General features: G+C 34.1%; 2 protein-coding genes and 1 long non-coding RNA gene across 3 annotated transcripts; 2 read left to right on the top strand and 1 right to left on the bottom strand.

Annotated features, from left to right (window-relative positions):
• Positions 1-476: 476 nt before the first annotated feature.
• On the top strand, positions 477-3,111 carry LOC111778438 (uncharacterized). Its single transcript, XM_023658261.2, has 8 exons — positions 477-881; positions 973-1,103; positions 1,312-1,389; positions 1,482-1,526; positions 1,622-1,666; positions 1,762-1,813; positions 1,961-2,057; positions 2,757-3,111. The coding sequence occupies exons 1-8, from the start codon at positions 530-532 to the stop codon at positions 2,920-2,922; spliced, it is 966 nt and encodes a 321-aa protein (XP_023514029.1). The 5' UTR covers positions 477-529; the 3' UTR covers positions 2,923-3,111.
• A 974-nt stretch (positions 3,112-4,085) lies between these two features.
• LOC111778439 (uncharacterized) lies at positions 4,086-11,683 on the bottom strand. Its single transcript, XM_023658262.2, has 7 exons — positions 11,144-11,683; positions 9,937-10,134; positions 9,164-9,436; positions 7,580-7,682; positions 6,886-7,004; positions 5,077-5,253; positions 4,086-4,870 (listed from the first exon to the last, which is right to left on the bottom strand). Exons 1-7 carry the CDS (start codon positions 11,432-11,434, stop codon positions 4,103-4,105), a joined length of 1,929 nt encoding a protein of 642 aa, XP_023514030.2. The 5' UTR covers positions 11,435-11,683; the 3' UTR covers positions 4,086-4,102.
• LOC147787387 (uncharacterized) lies at positions 4,746-6,798 on the top strand. The gene is made up of 2 exons (XR_015413324.1): positions 4,746-4,886; positions 5,063-6,798. It is a non-coding gene; the product is annotated as an uncharacterized LOC147787387 (long non-coding RNA).
• Positions 11,684-12,149: the final 466 nt, after the last annotated feature.

Genomic DNA, 12,149 nt, shown 5'->3' with positions numbered 1-12,149 from the left:
CGAATGAAACGCTTTGAATTTATGGGTTTTTACCTAAGATATTGAAAATATCGAATAATTTTCGACATTTATATGTAACCTTCTTATTTATGAATATATATTTACAAAAAGTGAAATTGTTTTTTATAGGATTGCTCAACTCAACTTTTTCATGGGCCAATTCTTATTTATTTGCTAAGATATATATAAATTAAATTGATAAAAATATTTATAAACTTCTCTCAAAAATATTTTTAAATTTTTATTAATATCCATCTTTTTTTTTAAACATAAAAAATATTCTTATTAATATCCGTACATGATTTCTTTATTTGACATATTCTTTACGTTTCAACGACAAATTTTTTTTTTTTTTTTCTAAACCTCTAAAATTTTTAAAAATTTAAGAATTTTTTAAATAATTATTTTCATCCAAAATTAAAGGTAAGTATATATATATATATTTTTTAGTTTATATATTATAATATAAATAGGCCGTTCAGAACATCAGAATAGCGAAGTTCTCCCGCTTAAATTTCTGGTTCTCTCGATGGCTGAGTGTCTCAGTCTCCAATTCGCTCATCGTTCTCTCCCTCTTTGGGATTCCGCTTCGGCTCCAACTCCAATCCGCTCTAGATTTCAGGTTCGGTTTCTCTCTTTCGGTATACCGCACTCTCTCCTTTGTTCCGGATCCGGCTCCGGCTCTGGCTCCGGCTCCAGACTGGTTTTTCTAAGTAACCTCCGGAACATGTATCCGATCAACGCGTCTTTGAACCGCGGAATGTCGAATTCCATAGTGAACAAAGAAGAACCGAAGGAACTTCGAGATGAGTCCGATTTTGAATCCGTCTTCTCCAACGATTCTTACATTTCTGTTTGTGGTTTTGGCTCTCTTCTCTCTGGTAAGTTGATCGTTTCATCATCACGATCGTCGATTTTAGGTTTTGAGCCATCGCTTGTGTGCTTGATTTCTCTCTCTCTCTCTGGATGCAGAGAGGAGCGCGCGAAGTACCTTTCCTGAACTGATCAACTTTAGAGTGGCGAGATTGAACGGCTTCAGGCGCCTTTTCGGAAATGTAGCTCCTGTATTCTTCGAGCGCGGCATAGCTAAACCTGAAACCAAGGTTTTCGTATGCTTTAAGACTCTGTGCCTTCTGTTTTATATGTAGTATTTCTGATTGGAAGAGTAATTTTGTGAAAAGAGAAGATACATGGATAACTTATTGTTGCTCGTCCTCTTCCGCTTCTTTCATTTTTGTAAGTTTAATTTCTCTTTTGACCAAAGGAATTTGGCCATAATGTTTAACGACGTGCTGTACGTCTGCATATCAGGAGATTTCAAGCTTGTGCGCGGAGCCTTGTGAAGGAGAAACTATTATCGTTACGGTTTTCGAGATTAAGAAATCCGAGGTAGCACGAACTAAACGTCCTGTAGACTAATTGAATCTTGATATGAGGAGGAATAATTTCTAAATCTCGTTTATGCTGCATAACATTTTCAGATTCCAGCGTTTATACAGAGAGAGATTGAGTTTCGATTTCTAGCCGTATGTATTTAGTTTTTGTCTGTTATTTCATTTCTGATCAAAACTTTTGAGGCCGATTTCTGACGTTTATAATTGAGAATGTGTTTTCGTTGTAGGTTCTACCTGAAACATTAGATGGAAAGTTATATGATAAACCAGCGGTATGCGATGGTTGCTGATATATTATACACTCGTAGGTCACTGTTATGTACATGATAATAGCGCAATCAATTGATATTTTAAAGTCACATTGCAGGTTCTTTGCTCTCGATCCACTGATGAGGAATTCTTCCGTGTGAGATGCAAAGGTACTCTTCAGAAGTACTTTGCTGTTGTAGTTATACCAAAATGCATGCGAGGAATTATGGATTTCAATGTAGAAACCTATAAATAAGGAATATGCTACTTCAAATTTAAAGTTTCTGCTAAATGTTGGCTATTTCTACTGATATCAGGAAATGAAGACGTTTATTTTCAGCATTATGGTCGTCATAATATTGATAAGATCTGGAGAGATGATATCTTACCCTGTCGCGTCTATCTTCGCCACTGGTAAGTTTCTTTTTCAGTGTCCTTTCTGCATTCCTGAACAAATATTTTCCTGAATAGCAGCAGGATTTAGCATGAAACATTGAAATTAGGCAATGTTTAATTTGGTTGAAGATTCACTGATAGACTTCATATCTATAAAAGTTGAGACCATCACGTGCTTCTGTTCATTTTGATAGTGTATCTGTAGTATGTACAAAAAGAACTTCGGTTTTGAATTTCAGATGCTGCTCTAGATCAGCTGAAAAGCTATGCCATTGGCCATAAATCATCTCTTATGAGTACGCTTTCGTATAAAAGTATATCCTGATGTGTTCTAAATTCTAGGTTTATATCAAACATGACGCGTTCATTTTTTAATTAATCTCTTATCTATCTTGTTAGAATAGATTGTGTACTCTCCATTGGCACCAGATGAGTGATCGAGGCTGTTTAATTTGCTGCTTGTTAGAATAGATTAGACAAGTTTGGAGTTCGCTTTCCAAGTAGGAAAAACGATCAGTAAATTGTTTCTTTTGCTAATTTGTGTTGCGTACTGAATTTTGTTTTTCTTGATTGTGCCTGATTTATTTTGACGATGCCTTGTCCTCTTTGAAATTCTTCTGTCTGATCGATGAAGTCTTGCTTCTAGGACATATCATTATCATTTTCTTTTGCTAATTTGTGTTGCGTACTAAAGTGAAGGTGATGATATTTTCCTAGTGTTTTAGCTGCAAAAAATCTGGGCGACGCAGCTTACAACAACTTTCTGGATCACACTTTCCTTGGAGATCGTAGAACAACCATCCGTGAATATTTGGCCACTAATGGTTCGGGCATTATGGAAGAGGAGCCTCCAGAATCCCTCAAGTTTCGATATGGCGGTTGATATTGCAGAACTAAAAAACTGCAGAGAAGGGCTTTATAATAGATCCTTAAAAGCCCTGAGAGGTACAATCTAAACATATTATATGCTTTTACGCAATAAATTTGTATCTTAGCCACGAGCTAAGAACTTTAATGAATCCATGTCAATCCGTCAACTTTTATATAATACTGGAATTTATTTTTGTTGTTTTTTTGCTATGTTCAATTTGGTTTGATTATGACTGGCATTAAATAATAGTTTGGATTAGTTTAGTTGGCCGCAAATCAATCCATGCAGGTTGATTTTTTGTTTTTCTTAATTGAACCAAACTAGACCTGTGGTATACTTGCTTATAACGAGATTCGTCCTTTGGAGACATTATTTGCAAATTCGTATTTCATCATTATATACAACGTACTATTACTACTCGGATATGTACTTTCCAGATATTAGTGGAGATTAGATATTGAGTTGTCTTCTGCCATGGATTATGGAGGAGGATTCAATGACGGCTTCCTGCTGCCATGGAGAATACATGAGCCAGGCAGCCTGATTTGGGTTCCAAGGTAATTTTTTCTTAATGCTGTCTCGTTATGCATTACGTAATAATGGCAGTTCCGAACAGTTTTTTTATAATTGTTTCCTGACATTGGTTTTGAGAGAAGTTTCTTTTTTTTTTTAAAAAAAAAAAAAACAATCTCCTCCTAATTCATCTTTAAATGAATAAAAATTAATAACGTAAAGAAAAGTATGAAAAAATATTTTTAAAAACTAAATTAACTAAGGAATCTGACTTACTGCAACTGAGGAGAACTTAGAAGTTGATGGATCAATTACTTGATAATCATTTTATTTTGTATTTTTGAAAACTAAGCTTATACTAACTCTTGAAAATTAAGCTTATAGCATTTTTGTGTTAGTTCTACTATCTGTTTTTAGAAAAACCAATTAAAGTTTTGAAAATTAAAGATAAAGTAATTTTTAGAAATTTATTTTTATTTTTTAAATTTATTAAGAATCGAAGAGTGGAAACTATGATAAATATAAATGGTAAATAAATGGCGAGAAATCAAAAAACAATAAATAAAACTGTTATCAAATGGATATCTGCCCATGCTTGATTGTAATGCCTACATACAATTATAATGAAAATATTTCTTTATCTTGTCGGTCGGCTAAATAAATATATATGCAAAGCATTTTATGAAATTATTGACATTCGGTAACTACTGGATACATCACTTTCAAGTTCGTTGATCAACAATTCCATCATCTTTTTGTACATAGGCATATAATGATCGTTGATCATTGTTCGAGACAGACGCAGTTTGCTGTACAATTCTCTAGGCGTCTCATATATACCAACTTTTTCTTGCACAATCTCGTCATCATCGTCGTGAGCTAAGTTATCAGAATCCGGCGAGGAGGAGGCTAAAACAATATGCATTGTTTTTCCGGGGGGATAGAATCGAATGTTTTCCGAAGCATCCAGAGAAGACAATGGTTGTTGTTCACTGCTTCCCTCAACATCTGTTATTAGCATACTCTGCACTTCAATTTCTGTGGCTGCTGCACCAACAACATCAGCTTCTCGAGTAATCACATCTTGTCGCTGAAGTTCCTTCTCCAGTTCATACCACAACTCGCCGTCTGTAATGTCTTCGACGTCGGTTCTTTCTTCATGTATGAGGTGGTGGTGGTGGTGGTGCTGCTCCTCATCGGTGTCGTGATCATCAGAGGTATCATCCCTAGAAGAGCCAGAATCTAGCTTCTTTTTCTTTTCAATTGTATGAAGTGTTGTAACTTCTTCAGCTATGAATGATTCGTGCTTCCTTTCTGTTATCAGAGGGGCTTCAGGCAACTCCTCTGTGGGATCCGATAAAGTGCTTCCGTTTCGTCTGCGAGCCCCCATGCAGGACCAAGAAGACAGAGAGGACCGAGTTCGCACAACCGCACTTTTTACCGCAGCCTAAATAAATGCCAAGGTTAAACGTTAAAATACTTTTATCTATATAACTTTCTACTAATTATTCAAAAACCAAGCTAAGTGTGGGCGGAGATTTTAAAATTTTTAATTTGATTAAAAATTCAAATATTGAAGACATAAGATTTTTTTAAAAAAAAATAGTTGTTAATCTGAGCCTTATTTTTTGTTTCTTAGCGGAGAAAAGAAACCTGAGTGGTGGTAGAGACTGGGCGGAGCAGGGCGCCAGCACCGGCGACCTTAGCTTTGGCAGTAGCTATAGAGGGAAGGCGCGAGCCCAGAGCACTTGCAGAGCGATAAACAACATTGAGGACTCTGGTACGTTCTACCTGATCTCGTAAATCATTCAGCCACGATGATGCTGTCACCTATTCATAACCAATCGTAAGAAATACAATAATAATAATAATGATAATGCAGACCGGGAATTACAAGATATGATATACATATATATATATACTTAATAAGAGCATAGTTTAAAACTAAAAAAAATGATACAACTATTTTACAATTGATAACCATTCAATTTTAATTTCAAAAAATAAGCTATTTAAGTAAATTTTATACAACCAAAAGAAAAAAAAAACATATAAAATGTTTAATTTTCTGTCCCTATTTATTGAAAACGTAAAATCAAACATATTTGTTAAATTTTAGTAAAAATGTGTTTTAATAACGTTTTCCATCTTTTAAACACAAACAAAGAGCTTTAGTGTGAGAAAGAGATAAAAGTTAAAGAGAGAGAGCATTAGAAGTTCCTAAATGGAAATGGAACTACTTTATGTCATACATAGAACATATTTTTTTAAATAAATATAATTTTATTTTTACAAAATATATTCTCTAATGTATCTTTGTATCGTTTACTCTTACAAAATACCAAAAAAAAAAAAAAAAAAAAAATTCTTGATTGGTTCTTCCCTGACAAAGGATCACTTTTCGTTTATTATAACAAATATAATAGAATAGCTATATATTTATACAAAATATAAAATAAAAAAAATCATTCATATTTAAAAATATTTTTCAAAATAAAAGTAATAATAGCCGTTAATCGTTTGAGAGAGAGAGAACTTGTTTCTTATTTTTCTAAGAAAAGTAAATGAAAAAGTTCGAATAATAAAGACAAACCAACCGAAAAACAAGCGTAAAAAGGGAAGGATAGAGTTAAAATTAGAAACGAAGCTTCCAATAATGAACGATCGACGGAAAGTTTGAAGAATTAGATTAAAAGGAAATACTAAGAAAAGTTTGGGATAGAATTTTAGAAAAATAGAAATCAGGAAAAATAATCAATTATGATTCAATACCTTATAATTTTAACCTAACCTTTCAATTTTCTCAAATTTAACTTTAAACCTTATAACAATTATGAAGTATTACAATTTTTATTCTTTAACAAGTTCTTGATCCGAATATCATTGAAATTTCTTTTTATGCGTTCAATAAATTACAAAATATATGACAGAAAATTAATTTTAAAAAAGTTTAGAAAAGAGACATTAGAACTACTAAAGTGCTGGTTGTTGAATTTTATGAATTTTGAAAAAAAATTTATTTAATGGTGAAACTTATTTTTGTGCAAATTTTGTTTAGAAATTAGTACAAAAATTAGAAATTGAACCAAGGTAAAAATTACCAACTATTTATGTTTAAACTCCAATTTGATGATACTAAAAAAGTTTATAATTTAGAATCCAAATTCTTGATGAGTTTCTAAACTTGGATTTTTTTTATTTTTTATTTCCTAAAAATTGAGAGAGAAATCAGATAAGAAAGGTAAGTTGGATTGAGAAACAGTGTAGTGGTGAAGTTTGAAAGCAATACTAATAAATAAAAATTATAGATTAATTTCATTTAAAAAATTATTTTTTTAATTCCTTTTTAGTAAAAAAAAAAAAAAAAAAAAAAAAGTGGAAAATGCCTTTTTAGAGCCGATTATTCAACATAAACATATTATATTAAGTCAAGAATAGTCAGAAGTGGTTTATTAGTAGTACCTCAGATCGCAAGTCGTCGATGGAGGCGGCAGAGAAGGTGGGCACCAGATCTGAACCGTTAATAATTGTAGTAATGAAATGATTACCCGATTCTGCCAACTCCCATGTCATACAAGCGGCTACACAAATGAAGTTGATTAAAAAAATGATAAAATAATTAAGACTTTATCACCCCGAGGCAAAATCCCAGCATTGTGTAAATATTTCAAACAGGCATATTTAAAGAAAATTTCTCATCAACATAATATATATATATATATATATATATATAAGCATGAAGCTAATCCAACATATTAATCCGATTATAGAAAATTTTGTTCTCATTTTATTCTCGAGAAAATTGCTCCAAATATTCCATCAATTTTATCAATGAAATTATGTGTATAATCGGATTATTAAGTTAAGGTATATATTTTCTACAAAGAGATCTCTAAAGGTTGGAAGCTTCCCAATTTCACAGGTTCATGAACTCAAAAAAATAAAAGAAAAAAAAGTAAAGAATATTGTGAAACATGTTTCGCGTTCATTAAAACCATTGGAACAAAGCAACGAATAAAGAAATCGATTGTAAAACATGGACTAAATGCATGATTTTGTCACTTAATAAATCCAATAAAACAAAGCAAACTAAATCTCACATGTTAAATAAGAAGAAGAAAAAAAGGAATATCAACCAATGAGGAAGTTGGCAAACCTGGGGCAAATGTGACGCAGGTGCTAGAGGAGAATTCCTTCTGTTCTCGAAGAATATATGTTAATAAAGCAGCGGTTCCACCGCCAAGAGAATGCCCAACAATCTGGATATAAAAATCTACGCATTAGTAATGTGCTCAACATTAGACATAAAAAATCAAATAAAGATTCAAACCAATCAGAAAAATAGCTCATTAGAGTAGTTTTCTTTATTTTCTACAGTATTCATAAGAGTACTACTTGGCATTGTGAATTTAGCATTTACATTATGCTATTAAACTTAGACTTCGAAAGCTAGCTTAGCATGTAGAAGTCTCATCTTAAACTCGAGAATCTTAGCTTTCTTGTTTCTCATAGATTATTTCTTGGAATGGCAAAGTTCTTGTAGAGAGAGAGATAAATGGAGTATGCGTAAGGAAGTGTTTTCACATGAAAATCTTAATGTCGTTGTTCTTATAATAACTAAACACATAACTATCTTGTCTATCCATTTGAACAAGTGTTTGTGGCTTTCAAACTCAGTCCTTGACCCTCCAATGTGAATAGATTTCTTGAAATTCCTCCCTAAATTGCAGGTTTATTTGGCCTAATTCACATTCCTAATGGTTGCAGGTTGGACAGGTTCTTTCTTACAAGGACAGGATGGATCTTTTGAGTATGCTTATACAATCTCTAAGCTGTGGGTTAGCCGCGGATAACTTGCAAGCATCCCATCCGTTCTTACAAACAACTATCGGACTCTACTACATTCAATTTCCAAGAAAAATCTAAAGAGCTTAGACCTATTATCGCCAAGCCCTTACCATTTACATTGACCAGAGGTCATCCCTATTGGTTTGGGTCACCTTGGATCATGGCATATGCATTTGCATTCAAACTACAGCAAGGCTTCATGATGAGCTACTAGGGTGGAGGCGCGCATGTGGAGATGGGGGTTGAGTTATAAAGAAAAGAATTGAAGAGTATTTTGATGATGTTCGTGCTTTCAACATCTTTCTTCTAAAGAAATAGAATTGAAGTGTGTTTGATGATGTTTGTGGTTTCAACATTTTTCCTCTAAGATTTCTGTCTCCTTGGGGTGGGCCAGTCGGGTGTATGGTAATTTTTGTATGGGGTTGGATATATTCGATAGAGCGAGAATTTCGGATACCTTTCAGAAGATCAGTATGATGTGGCAGTGAATAATATAGGGAACAATATCATTTATCAAAAAGTTCACAAAGTCAATATGATAAATCTCATGAAAACAGAATTTCATGCTTAGTTATCAATATCAATGAGACGAGAGTAACATAAAAATTCCTCTAAAAAAGATGATCACCAACTGCACAGGCCAACTTTCGTCAAATATATAAGTAAACACATCATAAAACTGAAAGGTCACACAGCTAATAAAAAAGCCATAAGAATAATAGAATGCATTCTCAGAAACATAAGAGGAGAAAAATACAGTTATCGGTTCAAACACGATTAGGATGAAATATGGTAGGCAAAACAGAAGTTTGCATATGGTTAATAGAAGGAAACAAGGACATTGTAAGGAAAAATAAAGAAATAATTGAATCTGAGTAAGAAAACAACGTACTTTTATTTTGTAGTCGGGAAATTCATCAAGACCTTTGAGTAAGAAAGGAGTGCTTAGCTTCGCAATCCAACGAGCTGCTGCAACCATCCCAAAGTGTGCATATCCTAAAACTAGATTACTTATCCCACCATCATGTAAAACTGAATGATGGAAAGGAACCACTGCACCAGTTACTGCAGTTAATGTGTCTTTTATACTATGAGTACCCCGAATCAATAAAAGGAAGCATTTTGAATTACTATCACGAATTATTGTAAAGGCAGGCTTCAAAATCTGCAATTAGTAAAGGTAGTAATTAAAAACTATGGTCAAATACTCAAGCCAGAAGAAGAATTCTAACCACCGAACAATCAAGGTTACAACTTCAAAAAAATACTAAAACTCGAATGATCAAAAAAGAAGATATTTAGATATTGTGAGCATAGGAAAACATCAAATATAGTAGACATCGAGTGTTTAGATTATTCTTAGAGGTAGCAAGTCTTCAACCACTTAGGCCATTTAGCATTCTGACAGATTGTGTTATGATGCTGATAATGCAATTTTCCTACAAGAATATTAATAACGCTATTGAATCAATGTAGAGAAAGCAGTCAAGGTTTTAAAATTGCTAAGAAAAGATAAAAATCAGTGATTAGGCAGGCTTATTAACGAGGATAACTAAGGACTACCGTCAAGCCTTCATGAACCACAAATTCCACAATCAGCACGCTTTAAATGAATTCAAAGCAAGGTGAAAATCTAAACAAATGAGATTCTAGAAGGTCAAATACCCCAGCTTTTGGTTTCTGAATAAGCACATCCTCCTGAGAATAGCCGGCAGATTCCAAAAATATTGGAAACGGTTTTTTAGAGAAAAACATGCAGAAGGTGAGCAACCGCAAAAAGCTCTTCAACTCTGCGATAATTTCAGGACCTTTAAGTTGTACACTGTCGTCGCTCGCATACACGTTAGCAACTTGTAAATTTCCCTGCAAGAAGAGTTAACGCCGCTATGTCCAAATTACAAAACTACATGACCTCAGAACTGAATTCACTTTCAAGTTCCGCTACAAGGAAACCGATAATCATCCAGAGGACGGAAAAAAACCACTGAAAAATCTAAAACAGTAATAAGAAATTACAGAAGTATGAAGACTTTCAAATAAAAAACAACGTCCTCCATCCACATTCAAGAAATAGAGGCTCTTAAACGACCACAGGGATCCTGTGTGGTACGCATTCTAGATACGAACAGGAACAGGGAACAAATGAACAACCAAGCGAATGCATGCAAACAGTGGATGATCGTGAGTCGTAGCCGAGTAACATTGCTTAAGTCGATATTATGTAAAATACACAACCTCAAAACTGAATTCACTTTCGAGTTCAGTACAAGGAAAACAACAATCACAAGCAGACGAAAATATATAAAAATATACAGAAAAATGTAACACGGTAAGGATAAAATGAGACATGTCAAGCTTCTTAACTTCCTCTGTCCGCATTCAAGAAATGAAGACTCTAAACCGACACCTAGAATTTTGTGTGATTCACACTCTTGATATGAACAGGAACGAGGAAAACCACAAGCGAATTCAAGTCGAACAGTGAGAGATCGAGACTCGCGTGAGAGTAACATCGCTAAATTCAGATTACAGAACATACATAACCTCAGGAATAAATTCACTAACGAGTTCTAGCACAAGGAAAGCACCAAGCATTCGTGATTTAAAAACATTTAAAAAAAAAGTTAATCAGTAACAACAAATTATGCCATATCAAGAATCTAAAATAATATGTATGTATATATATAAACAACAACAACAACAACAACGTCCTATGTGTACATTCAAGAAATGAGACTCTCAAACAATTATCGGAGGCAAAAAAACAAAAGCAAAAACAAGCACGAGCAAATGCACGTCGAACAATGAAAGATCGCAAATAGTGTCCGATAAATCGAACGAACAAAAGAATCTCAAGGAAAAAAGAGCGCACCTGTCTCCGCATCAAGTAATTAATGCCAAATGCCAAGTCACCGATCGGCCATTTCCCTAAGGTTTCTGAGTACGTATACCTAAGAGTCTCCGATAGAGTAGTTATTGTCTCAAACCACGTTGCCGGCGCCTGAGCCGGCCTCCGAGAGATCCTTCTCCTTCCCGATCTAATCGATTTGGACAAATTACCATTCCGATCATCTTCGTCACCTTTTGCTGCTAATCTCCTGCTCAGAACGTAATAAATTATCAAGGCGGCTGCCGCGTAGGTTGCCATTGCACCGGCCGCCATGGTATCGAATTGTGGAGATCGAAGCCTCAGGAAAAAAAACCATCAAACTCGAAGTGCGATGATTTATGGCAAATTTAACACTTGAAACAAACGCAAAACTGGTAGAATAGAATGCGAAACGAAACTAGGGCTCCAAAAATTGGAGAAGTAGAGGATCGGAGAAGAAATGAAGAATTTCAGGAAGGCGAATATGATTCCTAAAATCTAGAGAGATAATTGCGTTTGTTTGGAGGCAAACCAGAAATAAATCTTTACTTAAACGACTGGGCGGATATGAAGGGTAGTTTCGTCATTCCAAGAATGGTAACGAATCCCAACCCGCGGAATGCTATCAATTAGGTTTAAGCCCAAATTTTATCATATTCGAAAAGGTTAATTTGACGTGGAACACACAAATTTTTTTATTTTCATTTTTTTTTTAATTTCTAACAGAGATTGAGACTGAAAAGCATCGTATAATACATTAAACCCAAAGAAATAAATATGTGTCAATTATCATTGAGCTATGTTCTTAGGTTAGTATTAACATCTATTAGCATTGATAATGATTAATGACAAATCGCAATAGCTGTCTATAATTGGATCGGAGGTCGTGGACGTGGGCCCACATTCAGCGAACCCCGAACAACACGCGTGGGGACCACTTGGAAAATCTTGCCGGTTGTTTATCTACTATACTAATTATCAAGGGTGGGGATTATTTTTAAATTAGGTA

This window comes from Cucurbita pepo, chromosome 17 (assembly GCF_057944985.1).
Source record: "Cucurbita pepo subsp. pepo isolate OVF chromosome 17, ASM5794498v1, whole genome shotgun sequence".
Taxonomy (NCBI): Eukaryota; Viridiplantae; Streptophyta; class Magnoliopsida; order Cucurbitales; family Cucurbitaceae; genus Cucurbita; species Cucurbita pepo.
This window is presented reverse-complemented; position numbering and strand designations above follow the sequence as displayed.

What these genes read in the sequence shown, in the direction of transcription:
- LOC111778438 (XM_023658261.2), top strand. Translation starts at nt 530, where the DNA reads ATGGCTGAGTGTCTCAGTCTCCAATTCGCTCATCGTTCTCTCCCTCTT. An exon ending in TTTTGGCTCTCTTCTCTCTG is followed by an intron (nt 882 to 972) that starts GTAAGTTGATCG and finishes CTCTGGATGCAG; the next exon opens with AGAGGAGCGCGCGAAGTACC. An exon ending in TCGAGATTAAGAAATCCGAG is followed by an intron (nt 1,390 to 1,481) that starts GTAGCACGAACT and finishes TAACATTTTCAG; the next exon opens with ATTCCAGCGTTTATACAGAG.
- LOC111778439 (XM_023658262.2), bottom strand. Translation starts at nt 11,434, where the DNA reads ATGGCGGCCGGTGCAATGGCAACCTACGCGGCAGCCGCCTTGATAATT. An exon ending in CTGCGTCACATTTGCCCCAG is followed by an intron (nt 7,005 to 7,579) that starts GTTTGCCAACTT and finishes TCATTTGTGTAG; the next exon opens with CCGCTTGTATGACATGGGAG. An exon ending in TCGACGACTTGCGATCTGAG is followed by an intron (nt 5,254 to 6,885) that starts GTACTACTAATA and finishes GGTTATGAATAG; the next exon opens with GTGACAGCATCATCGTGGCT.